Source organism: Misgurnus anguillicaudatus, chromosome 9, assembly GCF_027580225.2.
Source record: "Misgurnus anguillicaudatus chromosome 9, ASM2758022v2, whole genome shotgun sequence".
Lineage (NCBI taxonomy): Eukaryota > Metazoa > Chordata > Actinopteri > Cypriniformes > Cobitidae > Misgurnus > Misgurnus anguillicaudatus.
The window spans coordinates 20628294-20647104 of record NC_073345.2 but is presented as its reverse complement, the minus strand read 5'-3'; the positions used below and the strand labels follow the sequence as shown (position 1 = coordinate 20647104).

Sequence of the window (18811 nt, the reverse complement as noted above, 5' to 3'; positions counted from 1 at the left end):
AATGGAATAATTCTTCCACCTAACCCAGTATTTTTTTGCTGACATGGACAACCTGCCAGGGTGTTGGTTTACTTCCCTGCAGCGTGTAAACATTGTGACAATCTCACAACATTGATATTCGTTTAACTGATGTCAACTCTGGATCAAGCAATGCATGAGTTTGGGGTGTGACAGTCTGTTTGTCCAAACAATGGAGACAGGGAGCTTGGAAAAATAGGTAGAAATGTTTTGAAAAATTACTTATTTATAAAAAACAGCCATACTTATTACATAAACTACTATTATATCCCTAGCATTTATCTGTTGCATCTCAGTCAAGCGTGTGAAAAGGATGATCTACAGCAGTCTATGGTTTCACTTTTAGCTTTCTCCTTAACCTTAAAGGTTAAAGGTAAATACAAAGCTCTGTGTCCCTGCTAGCCACACCCTGATCACTGTCAGCATTCTCACAAAAGTCCTAAATGGAAAGATGTGGGTGTTTCCTGGAGGACAATTTCCATCTTTTGGGTTTCCCTTCACCTCCGAGCTAGGCCCAATACACTGTCCAGGAATGGCTGTGTGAACATCTGCCTGACAAATGTTGAAACCTGACACCAGTGCCTTTGAAGAGTGAGGCTTTGTGACAATGGTTAACAGGTGAAATGGCCCTGGGGTCTTCAGACTAAATCAACATGAAGTACAGGAAGTAGCAGGTGCACCTTTCCAGGTAAAGAAGAGAGCAATTTTTGTGTTTCCGATTTACAAAATATCAAAAAAATATTGAATATTTCTGTTGTTTTACATTCATATGGGGAACACTGCGCAATATTTGAACAATTATTTCTCTTTCAAAAAGTGTTTAGATTAGAGATTTTTCTAATTATATCACTCAGCTCTGCTACACCCATAATTAGTTAGTCACATTACTTTGAACTGTGTTGGTGGAGCAATAAAAGGGATGTTGGAGGAACAAGATTTAGAGAACCAGTATTGGTCACAAACCACAAACCATGTCTATAAAACTCAATATTTCACAAAGGTAAAACCACAGATACATAGGGAGGAATGGTGTTGTTTTACACAAAGGTGTGTAACTAAAAGAGGATCTGCTGTGCTTCTCCATGCCCACCCTTTACAAAGACTCCAATTCTTGCATCAGTTACATTAGCAGCATTAACCGACCCATGTGTGGTAACTACATAGGTGAGGGAGTGTGATCAGACACATACACACACCACCCAATGCTTCAATCCCTCTGGACCTCCACACAACTTGTTTACCTGGCCAGATGCGCTGAGAGACCTTCACGGTGTGATGACGTAGTTTATGGTGTAACCAAGAATATGCTACAGTACAAAGGGATCTAAATTTATATGAAAAAACTATGGTTCAAATTTAAAATGAAAAACAAAACTTTAAGCACCTTTATTTTTAAGAGCGCAGCATTGTGGCCTTAAAAGTGTCCTTGCAAGCCAATACAATTGAGTTGCAGACAAGAAACATCTTTTCAAATACTGTGCTGTGTTAGGGTCAGTTCACCAAATCTAGACTAAAATGAAAGAGGCTTTGACAGGGCTGCCCCAAACTAATCCTGTTTAAAAGGAGCTCTAATGCTGCGTTCACACCAGCCGCGGTAGAGGCGTCAAGCGTGAGTGATTTCAATGTTAAGTCAATGTGAAGTCAATGTGAAGACGCGTTGACGCGCGTCTGGAGGTCTCGGGCTGCCACCTTCTAGTTCGCCAATTGAGCGATGCCGCGAGTTGAATTTTTTTCTGTGACGGAAAAACGCCCCACGTTAACCAATCAGGATCTTTCTCTAGAAGTCACGCAGAAGCCCCTCCCATGATGCGAATTTCCCCGTGCATGTCTTAAATGACTAGAATTTCACGCGCGAATGAAGTGAGTAAACTCAAAATGTTCAAGCGGCAAACTGGACGCGGTAGATGCAAATTTGACGCCTTTAAGTGCGGCTGGTTTGAACCCACAGTAAGACAAGATGAAAAGTACAGTATCTTACACACCTACACTGTAAAAAATTATATCATATCAACATATATAACTTTAACTTAACAAATTAAGTTAAACATTTTAAACTTGTTTTTATAAGTTATAAACAAGTTAAAACTTAAAATAGTAGGTTGAATTGACTTGCATAACCAAGTTGCTTCAACTTCAGGCTGCATTTTTTTCAGTGTATAGTGGGCAGCATAAAAACACAATAAGGGAAATTCATTACTATTTTTTTAAAGGAGACACTGTACTGACAGTGTAACATTTATATGTTCTTACAAGATTATTTTGGATTAACAGCTTCTTTAACAAACAGCAAGCTGGTCTAAGGAAAACAGATGGAAGATTTGTTTCCCTGGTCTTCTGTCCATTTAATTAGGAACCAGATTATGAAGTAGGCATTTAATTAGGAGATGAGAAGGAGACGACTTGAGCAAAGACAACTCTTTAGGTGTCCTTAAAGGAATATTGCACTTTTATAAAAAAAAATCCTGATAATTTACTCACCCCCATGTCATTAAAGATGTTTTTACCTTTCTTTGTTCAGTCGAGAAGAAATTTTTTTTTTTTTTTGAGGAAAACATTCCAGGATTTGTCTCAATTTAATAGACTTTATTGGACCTCATCAGTTCACAGTTTCAATGCAATTTAAAATTTATGTTTCAACGCAGCTTCAAAGGGCTCTAAACATGCCCAACCGAGGCATAAGGCAGTGTTTTCCATACATTGATTAATATTGAATAGATTATTCATGATTCCCATTTACATGTATATTTTACTGTTTAAAACAGCTTAATTCATGTCGCGAGCGCTCAGCGCTCCCCTCTCTCTCTCTCGTGTTGCGTGCAGCGCTTCGGTAGCGCGCGTCTCTCTCTCAAATGACATTGAAATGGTGGCAGTGCTTTAATGTCCGTTCCTCCGTATACTTTCTTTATCGCGTAAACGTCATCAGTCACGGATGTTACTGACAAAGAAGACGACTGATCTAGTTTATCATGACTTAGCGAAAGGCTAGCATTAGTCTTTCCCACACAAGAGCTTTCTCTCTTCAATGTAAATGTATGGTGATTTTGTCAGATGATGTCGTGTTTATAAATCAGGATTTTTTTAGCATCAGTTAAAGAAACAGCTGGTTGGATTAAACACGGGGTGTTACTGGGTCGTGTTTAGTCACTATTTTATAGTCTACTCGTTTTATGTCTGACAACAGAACAGATAATATGTAAAAATAGCATTCATTTGTGTTAAAATGCAATAAAATGTGACAGATCAAGAAGTAGAAGTGAAACACATTTCAGGTGCCAACACTCGATGAAACACAAACACGTGAAGACGTCACATATATGCTAAATAGCGCATGACGTCATCATCCCCACAGCAGTCTCTCAAAATCCTGTGGGAAACACTGCATAAGGGTCTTATCTAGCGAAACGATCGTCACTTTCGCCAAGAAAAAAAAAAAATGTATTTTAAAACCACAATTTCTCATCTTGCACTAGGCGTGAGAAGCGCCAGCGTGACCTTACGTATTACATAATCCTGTCATAAAAAGGTCATGAGTTACATATGTTTATACCATGGGTCTGTTGAATGCTGTATTTTCCACTTCGCGTCGTGCCGCATTGCACCTTGGGTGTGCATTATTTTCTTATAATTCAATGGCCCGTCGTCAATTACTCCTTATGAAATGCACACTTACCAACAATTATAAACCATAAACTGACACAAAGACATTAATTAGTATCATTTCACATGGAATGGTCCTTTTTCTCCACACTTGTAAACACTGGAGCATAGCTTTCCTGGTGCGTCACAAAGCTATTGCAAGACGAGAAGTTGTGGTTTATTAAAGTCTATTAAATTGAGAAAAATCCTTTAAAAAAATTATTTCTTCTTGACTGAAACAAACAAACATTTTGGACAACATGGAGGTGAGTAAACTATGAGGATTTTTTATGAAAGTGGAGTATTCCTTTTAACGGAAAATGTTTTTACAAACCCACTTTAACAAGGATAGAGCTTTGACCAGCTACACCCCTGCTTGCTTTGACCAATGGCCTACACTGGAAAAAATGTCATCAATAACACGTGGTTAAGATGACATCATCGGATGGGTATAATTTTTTATGATCATTGTGCAAATATGTTACACAAAAGGTCATGAGGAAAGATACATGAACAAATAATACAACCCTAGATGCGTCCAGTCATTTGTAGGCATCTGATAACAGAAAAAGCCAAAGGTGTGCTAAAGGGAGTAATAAAAATCCACCCCTATGGTGAATCTCATAATGACTAGAAAATGTTTATTTTGCAGGGAAAAACTGAGTCACCTGAGGCATTAGAATGAGACGGTAAATAGTAAATAGTCACTCACTGAAGTCAATTTTAAAAGAACTGTCTTCAGTATCAATAGACAATAAATGCAGTAGTTATTTTTTTATCTCCAATATTGATTAGACACGCGTAAAACAGATAAACTTCAGGCGAAGGTGCATCTACCTGTCACAACCACACGCTGGCCGTATCAAAATTTAGTGAGCTGCCTACCCAGACAACACTTTTTGTATATTAAAAGACGCATCCGCTAGCGACAAAGTGATGTCTAGGTAGGGAGCGCGTTAAATATCGAGACACTCTCAACACCGAAACTACCTGCTTGCTCACTGCAGACCGAAACCAGCAGAAACACACACACCTGTATACGACACTTCCCTGTGTTTTATAGGAAGTAAAGGGCAGTTGAGCAGAACTGCTTGGCTAATAGTTTAATATTTAGTTTTATGATATCTCAGAGTAATAAACGGACTTTAAGTTAGACATATTACACTAAGATTTAAAGTCTCTGCTTCGAAAGACAGACGGTGTTTGGTTTCGTTTACTTCACCTCACTGAGTAAAATAATTACAAAACCACTGTCCATCTGTAAAACCTTACATTTACCTATCAACATTTGGTTAATGGTGAAATAAAACTATTGAAAGAAACTCACCTTTGAATAGAGCTCTGTCACAGACATGATCCCACATACAATAGCTCTGCACCTAAACTAACGTTAGTCACATCAGCACACTTGGTTCAATATATCCGATTGAACGCGATGATATCCCCATTAAGTTTTATAATCCAGGTTTCTTATGTCCTGTCACACTCCATGTCGTCCTCTTGTGCTAGTTTGTACTTTTGAACTCCCTCTGATGGCTAATGTTAGCGCGCTAGCCGCGCCCGCTCGCGGCAGGTGTATTTGCCCATAATTGAAGTTGAGTTGGAATAACGCCGTTCACTCACACACCTTTTCCTCCTCTACATAAAATCAAGCTAAATCAGGAATCAGTGGAATTTCCACTGAGTTCTATAGTTTGGAGAAAATATTCATTTAAAAGTATGCAATTGTCAACATGCAGGAGTGAAGTTGCTGCCCTCCCTTCTTCCCGTCTCCATGGACTCTGTTGATCATGCCGTGTCTGACTGACATGACCGCAGTGGTACAGTAGAGTCTCATGGATCAGCGGGCGAGCTTCAGTGTTGTGCAGGGCGACTCCCTTTGGCGAATTACAGTATTGCACTCATATTAAATAAAGCGTTGACGCATCTTTCACAGAGAATAGACGTGATCATTGATTCATACAATAAATAAATAAATAAATACATGTGCCCATTCATTTGCATTTGCATAACGTGTTTCAAATGCAAAAGGTAAACATGGACAATAATTGTTAGCCATAAACACTGCAACCAAATAATTTTTTGTATCTAAACCGCGTTAAGAAAATTTCATGAGGATTTTTTTAAAGCTTTTTGTTAGAAAAAAATTTAATTAACCTACAAAAAATACAAGCAATTTTTTCACACAATAGATGCAAATGATACTGTAAAAATGTAAATTACATTAATAATCAATTCTATAATTTTATTTACACTACGGGTCCGTTGAATGCTTGAATCTGATTGGCTGATGAACGTGAGGCGTGCAAGTATTTTCTCCGCTTCGCGTCATGGCCGCATCACCACATCGTGTGTGCATTATTTTTATAGTAATTTACGGCACGTCGTCAATTATTCTTTTTGATAAAAAGTTTGAGAGTGGAAGTTTTTTAAGATGGATAATAATAATGATGATAATTTTTATTATTTTAATTAACATACAAACAAATTGGCTGCTCTTACTAACTATCGTGCTCTTTTCATTGGGATCATAGGCCTGATGTTTAATGCTAAATTGTTAAAGCCGAAACTACTCTAAACCAAATTTTGTGCACTATACAATATTTTTACTTCATTAATCAAAGAGTGAAGTCTGAACAACAAGGCTTTTTACTTTTATCCACAAGGTGCTGAGTGTACACAAGCTAGGCTATGTGTAAACTGCAATACTGAGTGGAAGTCAAGTTCAGAACAAGAACAAAAAATGTCAAAAACATGTGACTATCTTTAGATTTTCAAAAAAGTGACAATGTTTTACAAAACACTCGTGGTTTAGTTTTCTGTTTTAGAGTGTTCACCACAAGCTGTCAATCTCTGTTGGCCACACATATCTAATGCATTGAGGAAGTTGAATGAAAGACCATTGGGGGATAATAAATCAGTGTCTTACCTTGACATAAAGCTCAGATTCACGCATTTTCCTCTCTCAAAAAATCATGCCAGTATCCACAAACAAAACGATTTCCAAAGTTCGGTACTATTTCGGTTATTTCATATTCCTCATGCTATTTTCAAGAGTACTTTTTTGAATAGTGTATGAAGCCAGGAACCAGCTTGGCTAAAAGTTAAACCTGTCTGAACAGCTTAAAGAAAGGGTAAAATAGAGACAGTAATGACATCAGACCAATTGCTTCACGCCCATAGCACACCTTTTTCAGGTATTGGGTGTTGACTAACTACTTGCCACCATGCTTTTGTGGAATTTGCCACACATGCATCATCATATGTTGTCCACTTATGTCACTAATCATTTAACCCAGCAGCTTACTGGTTAAAACCCTTTGCTTGCAAAATCATTACGTAAAGCAGTGCAGTCATTGTTTCATATTAAGTTTCAACCAACAACCTGTCATGGAATTGTGTATATTTCCTATAGCAACCACAGACAGTTTCACAGAGTTGCTTTTAGAGACGGAAATGTGCTACTGGTATTCACGGAGGTGCCAAAAGATCCCACTATTCACATTCGATTCAGTAAGGTTAATGGCTGTCTTCAAATAATTAACATGCAAACAGGTTAGTCCAGTCAGACTTGTATTCATTCCTAAATACAATCTTTCACATGAGGACATCTGATCAAAGATATTACAAATAGGAGTACATAGTGATGTTCCATTTGTTCCAAAATGTTCCAAAAAGTTGCCTAACTTTGTAAATGATGTGAAGTTACAACTCTAGTCTACACAAATAATTGTGCTAAGCTAAAATACACTGTGGACATAGTAATTCAGAAGTTTAAGTATGTCATGTAACTGTAAATGTAATTATTAACTACTATACTGTGAATACAATCGATAGAGTTGTTTTTATGGCAATTGTCCACCAAAGGTGGAATAGGGTCGTTCTCGTCTCCTGAAGGGGTGAACTGCTGTGGTGTTAGATACGGGCCTTGATAAGATGTCCTGAATTTTCTTATTGTACTGCTCCTGGTACATTAGACCCTTCTGGTACTCTAGATCTTTTTCAGCCTGTTCTGCTTCACGAAGACGCTGACGATGCAACATCTGAGCCAAGAGGTCAGCCTGATACTCCTGACTGGCCTCTCTTAGACTGGAAATAGATGAAATGACACATTCAGTTTCTATTGTTTCCAGTGTTTCAACAACTTTGATAGATAGAAACTTACCGAGTCTTTTCTTCTTCATCCAGCAATTTGTTCTCTTCAATGATTTGGTCAAGCTCCTCTCTCTCTTTGACAAGCTCAGCCTGTTTCTGCATGTTCTTATTTACTAAAAAGAAACACATATGTTTAAAATCACTCAACTTTAGAATAATATTTTAAAATATGTATTTTCGCTTTGTATGTTTTCTATAGTAGGTGTGTGCCCCGGGATCCTGGCCAAACTTGCCCATTGGCCTACTAATCATCCCTCATACTAATTGGCTATATCATCCAGGTGGATGCTGCACATTGGTGGTGGTTGAGGAGATCCCCCCGTTCATATGTAATGCGCTTTTAGTACTGAGAAAAGTGCTATATAAATGTAAGGAATTATTATTATTATTATATAAATATTTACTTAATATTATAACAGTGCTTAAGATATTTATCGGACCACCACCCAATGTATGTTTTGTACTACAGCTGCCCATAACAAACAGTATTGGTGATTACAAAATTATTTTTATGTTTTGTAATGGTAAACCATCAGTATGTGTAAGCTCTTTGGTCACAGTAGTATTTCTAATGCTAAAATATAATTATTGTTGTTATCCATAATTTTTTTAATTTCAAGTTTTACAAAAAGTTTTTGCGATCATAAAAAACATCTGCAAGGCCTGAAAGAGATCAAGCCTCAGCCAAGTAAGAAAAAGTAACGCAAAAGTAACTTAAAAGTAATGTAAGCATTACTTTCCATGAAAAGTAACTAAGTAATGCAATTAGTTACTTTTTTGGAGAGTAACTTAATAATATTGTAATGCATTACTTTTAAAAGTAACTTTCCCCAACACTGCTCACGTCAAAAAATCTCTGCAAAGGGAAAGAGTCTGCATTAAAGCTTTTCACAATGCTAGATGGTTTTTGACACAAATAGACCGGTGGTCTAATAAATTTGTTATGTACTGTAAATAAAATAAATATATTATATATTCCTTATTGTTTGTGATTTGTGAAACCTAAATCTTCCCCCTTCCTGTAGTCGCTCACAACAAAAATGAAAAACTAAAGGGTGGTTTCCCTGGCAGGGCTTACCCTAATCCCAGACTAAAATGCCTGTTTGAGCTGCCTTAATTTAAAAAAAAAAACCATGCGCTGGCATATCTTAAAATAAACTCACCTAAAGGATTATTAGGAACACCATACTAAAACTGTGTTTGACCCCCTTATGTATTCGGAACTGCCTTAATTCTACATGGCATTGATTCAACAAGGTGCTAAAAGCATTCTTTAGAAATGTTGGCCCATATTGATAAGATAGCATCTCGCAGTTGATGGAGATTTGTGGGATGCACATCCAAGGCACGAAGCTCCCGTTCCACCACATCCCAAAGATGCTCTATTGGGTTGAGATCTGGTGACTGTGGGGTCCATTTTAGTACAATGAACTCATTGTCATGTTCAAGAAACCAATTTGAAATGATTCGAGCTTTGTGACATGGTGCATTATCCTGCTGGAAGTAGCCATCAGAGGATGGGTACATGATGGTTATAAAGGGATGGACATGGTCAGAAACAATGCTCAGGTAGGCCGTGGCATTTAAACGATGCCCAATTGGCACTAAGGGGCCTAAAGTGTGTCAAGAAAACATCCCCCACAGCATTACACCAATGAGAAACTGAACAGGTGTTCCTAATAATCCTTTAGGTGAGTGTATATGAGTGCCATTGTTTTGTTTCAAGATGCACACTAGTAATGATTTTTGTAAGGTGTGTTTGTAAAAATGTCCTATAACTAAGGTATATACACTATTTTTCACTTATATAGTTTATATAGTATATAGTTTATACTTTATTTATCTACTTCTTTTTGGTTTTATTTTCTTATATTTCCTTATCCCAAATTGCATTCCTTTTTTCCTTTTATGCTTGAATACCTGATAGTTGTAAAAAGCTATAAAATACTTTGTTGTATGTATGTGTATGTGACAAATAAAATTTAATTTGATAAGGGCTAGTCCTTAATCTGAACCCTGTCTGGGAAAGTGCCCCTAAAAGTCATGTGCATGATGGCTGATCTCCCTACATTTCTCCTGGATCTGTAGGCGGCGAGTGTCCATTACATCCTTCATGAGTCGATCTCTTGCTGCTTTTTCCAGACGCCACTGCTTCTCTCTGCGGGCCCAGGCCTGCTGGAGCTCTGACTCAATCAGGTGCTCCATCTCAACCTCCTGACGCTTCTGCTCCTCCAGCTGCTCTTTCAGGTACTGCCTGTATCTGCGCTGCTCCTCTCCACGTTCCAGCTGTTCAGAACAACATCTCAGGATTCACACATACCATTTTCTATTTTCTGATCCCCCTCACATACTGTACTGTTTAAAATTTCTTACCATCACATTTTGAATCAAATGAGATTCACGCAGTTTCTACTGCTCTACAAACTTCCCTCTTGATAATGTATATGTATGAATATTTAAAGTTATGGTCAAATTCTGGTTATTACCTTCTTGAGAACCTCCTCCTGCTTTTCATCTTTTTCCTCAGTCAATAGTTTCTCCAAGATGCTCATGTCTAAGGCCAGCTCTTCCTGCTGCTCTCGTGCCAGCCTCTTCATCTTCAACCGAAGTGAATGGTCCAGCTGTTTCTTTCGTTTTGCTTGGTCCATGAGCTTCTGCCGGTGCTCCCTCTCTTCTTCTAGACGGAGCATCTCCCTTTGGTCTCGCTAAGTACCACAGGATTTAAATCAATCAATACCGCAGCTTCAAATAGCTTTAAACAACAAGGATGATATTAGTAATCTTACTTCGACTCAGTTTGATTGAACTAATCAGTAGATTGAATGATCTATACTGTACCAGTAACTCTGCCTCTTCTTCCTTCAGTTGTTTAGCTCGTATTCTCTGTTGTTCAGCCGTTTCCATCTGTGCCTGCAAGAACGCCACCTGCTGAAGGTTGTTTTGTCTCTGACGTTGAAGCTCTTGGTTTTCACGCTCTTCTTTAGCCAGCCGGTCACTCTCCCATAACTTATCAAACAGCCTGTCTTCGTCTTGTTGCATCTGTTGTGCTTCCCGCCGGGTACGAATCTGAGCGGCACGTTCAGTGCAGACCTCATCTCGCCTCCGCTGCATCTCCACGGCACGCAGCTCCTCACTCTGCTCTCTGAAAAACAGCAAGATAAGTCAATTATGTAGTAAAGTCTCTTCTGATAAAGATGGTCAATGCTGAGATTTCTCAATGACCAGCATAGGAACATCTTAGGTTCTACCTGAAGAGCTGGTCGAGTTTATCAGCAACAACTTTCTCTCTCTCACTCTCTCTTTTCTCTCGCAGTGTTTTGGCTCTTTCACGCATTTTAGCCTGCCTCTCCACCACCGTCTCTTTTCTTATCTCGATTTCATTCAAGAGATCTTGCTCCTCAGATTCTAGCAGCTCACGAAGCCTGTGAGAAAATGAAATAAACAGAAAGATGAAAGTAATAAGTCTTTTTATTTTTAAAAAAAAATGCATAGTTATTTCTTTCAAACCTTTCTCTCCTTTCGTCAATGGTCATCTGGTACTGCTTCATTGCTTCCTGTAGTCGTCTATCAATAGTGGCTGACACCAATCGGCGCTGTGTGTTTCTTTCCCATTGCAATTTAACATCACAGGAGCTTTGGTCCCTGGTGAAGTCCAGCACCTCATTACGGGCTGCCTCCTGTTTCCTTCTCTCCAGAATCAGGTAGTCTGTGGGTCTGGATGAAGCATTTTTTGCTCTCTAAAATGTACAAATAATTATTAAAAGTCTGTAAAGCTAAATATTAAAACAAACTAAATGAAAACAATGTGTGGGTGCATACTGCAATACATTATGCTCTCTTTCCCAGGTGAAAAATGAAATTATTTCTCTTGTTTAGATGAATAAAGCATATTATTATCTTAAGATTTTGTATTAATATATGAGTTAATTTTCAATAATTCAGAAAATATTAATTATATTATTAGTAATAATTATATTTTACAGAAAATAAATCATAGGAAATATTGAGAGAAAAAGTTTTATTACGTAGTATTTAAAAAATACTATACTATAAACAAATATTCGTGAATAACCTACAGCAGAAGTAAAACAGAATCTCTAACTTAGCTGTGTGAATAACTACCGTTAACCTAATAGACTTACCACTGCCACTGAATGTGGTGTAGGCCCAGTAATTTCCCGACATTGCGTCCTGTGTCGATGAGATGTCAACATGTTAAAAAATGTATTGATTAATATTAAAACGTTACTTTCTCAGGCACGAGCCAGGCTCTCTGGACTTGTCCAGCTGTGTTTGCGGAACTGAAGTGATGTTGCCATAACAACGAGAGGCGACCAACTGGAAGTTTTCCAGTAGCCTAGCCTACTATGGCCGTTCTCAATCCGAAGGCTGCAGCCTCCAGAGGTCGCATTTCCACGCTGCATACGTCATCAAGACTGTCTTTTTTTTAAATATTAACAATTATAAAGTTGACTATTATTCTTAGTTAAGCGTAAATTGTTGTTATATGCTTATGACTTGCAAATACAACGCTCAGGTAATTTAATAAACCAGGCTTGATGACGTATGCAGCCTGTACATGCGACCTCCGTAGGCTGCAGCCTTGAGAAACGGCCCAAGTGAGGATTTTTAACCTGTCAGTGTGCTTGAATATGCTTAAGAGACATTTATATGCAAAAAAATAAAATTCTTCCTGACAAAGTTAAGTAATCGTAGACTCTTGATATTATTTGTCTGATCACCGTGTTTGAGATAATTAATTTATTTACCATGTATTTTTTATAACATATTAAGCAATTTACAGGGATAGGACTGACGTCGAAAATAGTGACAGTTAAATAGAACCCCATACAGATCCCACTGATATCTAACGTTAATAAAAATAAATAACATTTAGATTCTTTCGTCTGGCACTGGCGTGAGCCGTGCGGGACTTTTATTTTGAAATCTACCTTACCAACGCTGCTCTCTTCCGGTGATGTCAAGCCTCCAGAACGCGCCAAAGTTTGTATTCTGCGCTTGTGTTTTGTTGTAGATTTCTTTCTGTAGCAGGTTTATACCATTATACCCGTGGCTGAGCAGATAAACCATCTCTTTTACATGGGACAGCTTTAGCCCTGACTGACAAGGTGTAAAGTCAAAGGTAAAATAAAAGCGATTGACTAAAACTCGTCTAGCTTTGACGTATACCGTCAGCAGCTGTTTACATTATTTATTGCTATGTACAGCATGTTCAATACACTCTTTATTTACGTAAAACTTAGCGTGTACTATGTAAGTATTTAATCAAGTATTTTATAATAATAAACGGTTTTGCAAGAAATTTTTGCTAGTGTATCGTGTGAACTTGAAGCTTATGTGTCTCTTGCCTTTAAAGACATCTTTCTTTCCACAGATCATGGCTGTGCCTTTTGTTAAAGACTGGGATTTGGTACAGACACTTGGAGAAGGGGCATATGGCGAGTAAGTGTCCAGACGGATCTCTTTTGTTTTCTTACTGATCATTTGCACACTTTAAAAATATGTTGAATCTCAAATTTTAGGGTTCGACTTCTGGTCAACAAGAAGACTGAAGAGGCTGTAGCAGTGAAAGTTGTAGATATGGCCAAAGCCAAAGATTGCATAGAGAATGTGAAGAAAGAGGTCTGCATATGCAAGATGCTGTCACACCCCAATATAGTACGTTTCTTCGGGCACAGGAGTGAGGGTACGACACAGTATATCTTTCTAGAGTACTGTAGTGGAGGGGAGCTCTTCGACCGCATCGGTGAGCTACATTCAGGATATTGTTTTCTTTAGTTTGCCTTTTATATTGTACATCTGATGGTATATCAATTCTTGTGTTTATTAAATATTAAAATAGCTTAAATTGTCATTTGTCTGATTTTTCAACAGAGCCTGATGTAGGGATGCCAGAAAAGGAGGCACACAGATTTTTTCAGCAGTTAATAGCTGGTGTGGTAAGTGGCATATGTCTGTGATGTGTTATGTATATTTTAATCAACATACATTACTTGATTTAAAAGCAGATCTCTTTCACATACAGGAATATCTTCACAGTCTTGGGATCACACATCGTGACATAAAACCTGAAAATATTCTTCTTGATGATAAAGGTACATCTAAATGGTTGTTTGGTATAACCTTATTTTGAAATATATTTTTTATTCAGTGGTGTTGTGAGCAATGATGACATGGAACACATGTATAGCAAGCCCGGCATAAAAAGTGAGATTATTATTTCCATGACAAGTACTTTATCTTTTAAAGGATTAGTCCATTTTTAAAAAAAAAAAACAGATAATTTACTAACAACCATGTCATCCAAAATGTTGATGTCTTTCTTTGTTCAGTCGAGAAGAAATTATGTTTTTTGAGGAAAACATTCCAGGATTTTTCTCATTTTAATGGACACCAACACTTCACAGTTTTAATGCAGTTTCAACGCAGCTTCAAAGGACTCTAAACGATCCCAAACGAGGCATAAGGGTCTTTTTCAGTGAAACGATTGTCATTTTTGGCAAGAAAAATAAAAAAATATGCACTTTTAATCCACAACTTCTCGTCTTCCTCTGGCTGGGTGATGAGCCAGCGCGACCTCACGTAATTGCGTAATGCTGTGGAAAGGTCACGTGTTACATATAGGAAACGCACATTTGCGGACCATGTAAACAATAAACTGACACAAAGACATTAATTAGTATCATTCCACATACAACAACATCGGAACGGCCCTCCTTCGCCACACTTGTTAACACTGGGGCGTAGTTTCGAAACGTCATCCGTGACCTCTTGACATGATGACATATTACGTGAGATCGCACTGGCGCATCCCAGGACCGGAGGAAGACGAGAAGTTTTGGTTAAAAAGTGCATATTTTTTTATTTTCTTGCAAAAAATGACAATCGTAAAACTGCAATTTTAAACTGCATTAAAGCTGTTAAGTGTTGGGGTCCATTAAAATGAGAAAAATCCTGGGATCTTTTCCTCATAAAACATAATTTCTTCTCGACTGAACAAAGAAAGACATCAACATTGTGGATGACATGGTGGTGAGTAAATTATCTGGATTTTTTTTTTATTTAAGAAAATTGACTAATCCTTTAACTAATGCCACTAAATCAGTTTCTTTGCTTACATTTTAACAAACATTTGTGTGCTGTAGTAACAGTTTTTAAAGTTAAAAGGCATTTGAAATGTGCTACATGAATAATAAATATGTAGTCAGAGCTAAAGGGGGAATTGTCATGATAACAATGTCAAAGTTATATTCACAAATATAAAAAAGTACAAATCTACCTTGTATATTGAATTTGATTACATTTACAATCTTCTGTTTTGTCAGATAATCTGAAGATTTCTGATTTCGGCTTGGCTACCATGTTCCGGCATCGTGGCAGGGAGCGTTTGTTGAACCGTCTGTGTGGCACTCTACCTTATGTTGCCCCCGAGCTAATGTCACGCTCAGCGTTTCAAGCCGAACCTGCAGACACTTGGGCTTGTGGCATTGTGCTCACAGCAATGTTAGCTGGAGGTAGGGCAGAATTACCTTGTGTGAGTGTCCGTCAGAAACTGCATTATTATATCCTTGATGTTAAGCGTCTGGCTATTGTTCTGACTTGTTTCAAAGAGTTACCATGGGACCAGCCGAGTGAAAACTGTCAGGAGTATTTAGATTGGCTGGAGAAGAAGCTTTACCTAACACCCTGGAAGAAAATTGATGCTGTGCCCCTTAGTAAGTCTTGGTTATAACATTCATACTCTACAAAAGTTTTTTGTGTGCTATTTCTGTTATTTTGCAGTCCTTCCAGAAAAACGCAGAGTTTTTTTTTTGTGATTGTTGCGGGCAAAAATCCTCGATTTTGCGGCAAGTTTTCTTAAAAAATGTGATGGAATATGTGGGATATTTATGCAATTTATGCGATGAAATTGTGGGAATTTTCTTGCAAAAACTTGCAAAAGCTGCAATGATGTTCACGTCACATAATCACGTCACTTCATAGCGTTCCCATGGCAACAGAGGACACGGCTGCGCTTGTGTGAAGTAAATGCAAAATTTTTCAACTTTCTGCTAATATATATGTGACTTTTTGCTACGAAAATGCAGGGATTATGAAATCATGCAAGCCCCGCATATTTTGTGCGCGGAAATCTGTAATTAATGCGTCGAAAGTGCGTCGTATTTGGAAAAAATGCGGCCCGCATAAATATGCGGACTTTGGCCGATTATGCAATAAATCGTACGATCGCACAATCGCGTTTTTCTGGAGGGACTGATTTTGGGTTGGAGATTTAAACAATTAATAAAACCTCTCTTAGTAATACATTAAAGAAGTGACTTGTGTCATGTTTAGGGACCAGAAATATTTAGCACCTGTATGGTAGTGTACTTATACTTTAGCAAATGCATAACAATGTCATGGCAACCATCATCATCATCACCCTAGCTAGCATGGTGGTGGTAAGTTTTGTATAGTTTGTTGCTAATGTGTTTATTTGTTTTGTTAGGTCTACTATCAAAGATGTTACTACATAATCCAGAAGAAAGGATCACTATCCCTGAAATAAAGAAACACCGTTGGTTTAGCAGAAGTTTTAAGTCAGGTATTTATAATTCATAACTTAATAAATCCTTTCTGGTATTCTTCTGAGATTATAAATTAGTGTTAACCTGACCCATTGTAATGAAAATTCAGTCCCAGGAGTCAAACGCCAGAGTGAAACCCCAGTAAGCAAGATGTCACGAACTGACTCTGAGCTCTCACCGATGACACGAAAAAATAGGTGGGTAACCCAACTTAAACTGTGTGATAGCCTTTAGTATTATTAACAGAAACTGTGTTCAGTATTATTTGCTGTATTGGTGCTTTAAAAAGCTTATTATTTACCAACTCTGTGTTTTCTCAGTAATGACAGAGCACAGATCTCCAGTTCTCAGCCTGAGCCACAAGCATTGTGGGAAGAAAAAGAGGTTTCGGTGCACTCAGATGTCAGTGTAAGCTTCTCCCAGCCTGCCTGTCCTGATCACATGCTGATAGCCAGTCAGATGCTCGGCACGCCAGGTGCCAGTCAGGTAAGTTATAATCTGTCCTTTATATACAGCAATATATAATATTGGCATAATGTTAGAATGCCAATGATGATACCGTTGCAGTTAGACATTTGTATTATTTCTCTCTGTAGTAGTCACAATTTTCTGTTTCAAATGGCTCGATTGAACTATAAGTTATATAACTGTCACCCACAGAGCCCATGGCAGCGTTTGGTGAGGAGAATGACCAGATTCTTCACCACTGTAAAGGCAGAACCATCTTGCATTGCTCTCCGTGATGCCTGTATAGCTATGGGTCACACATGGAAACAAAGCTGCACCAATCAGGTAATCTTCAGGTGAAATGACCAGTTGTACCATTAGAGCTTGAAACCAAATTTTAATGCACTGATCTTGATATTGGTTATTTTTTTTAATTCATAGGCCACAGTGTCCACTATGGATCGGCGCAATAATAAACTGATCTTCATAGTGCACTTCTTGGAAATGGAGGAACGCATTCTAGTAGATTTCCGTCTGTCAAAGGTATAGATTAATATTGATTTAAATAGTAAAGTCTTTAAAAGACATGTCTTCTCAAAACTCTTCTTTTATGTTTTAGGGAGACGGTTTGGAATTCAAAAGGATTTTCCTGAAGCTGAAACAGAAACTGTCTGACATTATTAGTAACCAAAAAGTTTTACCTTTGATTTGATGCATAACTAATGCATTATCTACTTTCACACATGCACACTATAAATTTTTAATGATCGTGGTTCGTGTTTAGTTATATATGTTGGTGTGTATGTTTGTTTTCATCTTTTCTGTTTGATCCATGAATGAAGAAGTAGGAGTAGGAGGTTAGTTCATCTGTTCATTAGTGTTCTGCTACTGTGAAGAGAAGGGTGGAGGCATTTCTGCCAATACCTAAAAGATTTGAGGTTCCACATGTTAAAAAAAAACAATACAGGAAAATTTAAATAAATATGTCATTTAAAAAGTCTTTGGTTGGGTTAAATTTGTTTAGATCTTCTTATGATCATTGTGTTCAGTGCAACATAAAACTTACCTGCTTATGTCAATATAATGCCCAGAGGTTAGGAGTTAATTCATTTTATTAAAAGTACAGAGTTGAGAGATTATGCTTACATTTACCCAAAAGTGATTTAGTGCATTTCAACCCATGTTAACAAGATTTAATTGACTGAAAACATACTAATAAAAGTAAATGCAAACAGTACTTAAGTATATTTTTGCCCAGATGTATAAATTTTTTAAACTGCGCTTTTGTTACCGAGCAGTTAGGAGAACACGCATTGTCTCTGCACTGTACAAAAAAATATTAACTGGCTGCCCAAAATTAAATTGTAGAAAAATTTGAGTTAATTCAACTTAAAAATAATAGTTAACAAAAACCTTGCACACTTTTTTAGTTAGCTAATATTTTTAAGTTGACTTAACTCAAGATTTTAACTCAAGGCAACCAGGTAACTAAATTTTTTAAGTTGAACCAACAAATCAATAATTACATTAAGGTGATTTAGGCAAAAATATAACAATCCTACTGCTAATGAATTACATTTTTTTCATAATATTTTTTACCAAAAGTAAGTTCTCCTGTTAAAGGAATAGTCTACTCATTTTCAATATTAAAATATGTTATTACCTTAACTAAGAACTGTTGAATCATCCCTCTATCATCTGTGTGCGTGCACGCAAGCGCCGGAGCGCGCCGCGACGCCTCAACAGCATCCAGCTTAGCCCCATTCATTCAATGGTACCATTTAGAGATAAAGTTAGAAGTGACCAAACACATCAACGTTTTTCCTATTTAAGATGAGTAGTTATACGAGCAAGTCTGGTGGTACAAAATAAAACTATATTTTATAGCGTAATAGCACTTTTGGGAGTACTTCGACTCGGCGCAATAACACCCTCCCTCTCCCATTATGAGAGTGAGAAGGGGAGCG

At 37.6% G+C, this 18811-nt stretch overlaps 3 protein-coding genes across 6 annotated transcripts in view; 1 reads left to right on the top strand and 2 right to left on the bottom strand.

The window, feature by feature from the left end:
• Positions 1–7065, bottom strand: part of myo5b (myosin VB) — a 51226-nt gene extending 44161 nt beyond the window's left edge. Inside the window, exon 1 of one of the 3 annotated variants that reach the window (XM_055179615.2) lies at positions 6584–7065. In XM_055179615.2, the coding sequence (XP_055035590.1) occupies positions 6584–6610 (27 nt within the window). In that variant the 5' untranslated portion in view covers positions 6611–7065. Of the gene's footprint in view, positions 1–4981; positions 5477–6583 lie in introns of those variants that run through there. The other 2 variants (XM_055179614.2, XM_055179616.2) reach the window with 2 other exon arrangements.
• Positions 7066–7214: 149 nt separating this feature from the next.
• On the bottom strand, positions 7215–12185 carry cfap53 (cilia and flagella associated protein 53). Its single transcript, XM_055179617.2, has 8 exons — positions 11952–12185; positions 11317–11546; positions 11058–11231; positions 10648–10951; positions 10296–10514; positions 9879–10095; positions 7820–7922; positions 7215–7743 (listed from the first exon to the last, which is right to left on the bottom strand). Exons 1-8 carry the CDS (start codon positions 12021–12023, stop codon positions 7500–7502), a joined length of 1563 nt encoding a protein of 520 aa, XP_055035592.2. The 5' UTR covers positions 12024–12185; the 3' UTR covers positions 7215–7499.
• A 579-nt stretch (positions 12186–12764) lies between these two features.
• On the top strand, positions 12765–18081 carry chek1 (checkpoint kinase 1). 2 transcript variants are annotated; one of them, XM_055179618.2, is made up of 13 exons: positions 12765–12952; positions 13205–13272; positions 13353–13576; positions 13705–13769; positions 13856–13925; positions 15156–15344; positions 15441–15545; positions 16319–16414; positions 16507–16594; positions 16718–16883; positions 17058–17189; positions 17286–17387; positions 17464–18081. In XM_055179618.2, exons 2-13 carry the CDS (start codon positions 13208–13210, stop codon positions 17554–17556), a joined length of 1395 nt encoding a protein of 464 aa, XP_055035593.2. In that variant the 5' UTR covers positions 12765–12952; positions 13205–13207; the 3' UTR covers positions 17557–18081. The 2 variants fall into 2 exon arrangements, with proteins under 2 accessions (XP_055035593.2, XP_055035594.2); XM_055179619.2 differs by having other exon boundaries at positions 12774–12861.
• The last annotated feature ends 730 nt before the right edge of the window (positions 18082–18811 follow it).

Coding starts and splice junctions, on each gene's coding strand:
- cfap53 (XM_055179617.2), bottom strand. CDS start 12,023: ATGTTGACATCTCATCGACACAGGACGCAATGTCGGGAAATTACTGGG. Junction 11,547..11,951: donor CACCACATTCAGTGGCAGTG/GTAAGTCTATTA, acceptor TGTACATTTTAG/AGAGCAAAAAATGCTTCATC. Junction 10,096..10,295: donor AGGAGGAGGTTCTCAAGAAG/GTAATAACCAGA, acceptor TGTTCTGAACAG/CTGGAACGTGGAGAGGAGCA.
- chek1 (XM_055179618.2), top strand. CDS start 13,208: ATGGCTGTGCCTTTTGTTAAAGACTGGGATTTGGTACAGACACTTGGA. Junction 13,577..13,704: donor GGAGCTCTTCGACCGCATCG/GTGAGCTACATT, acceptor ATTTTTCAACAG/AGCCTGATGTAGGGATGCCA. Junction 15,345..15,440: donor CACAGCAATGTTAGCTGGAG/GTAGGGCAGAAT, acceptor CTTGTTTCAAAG/AGTTACCATGGGACCAGCCG.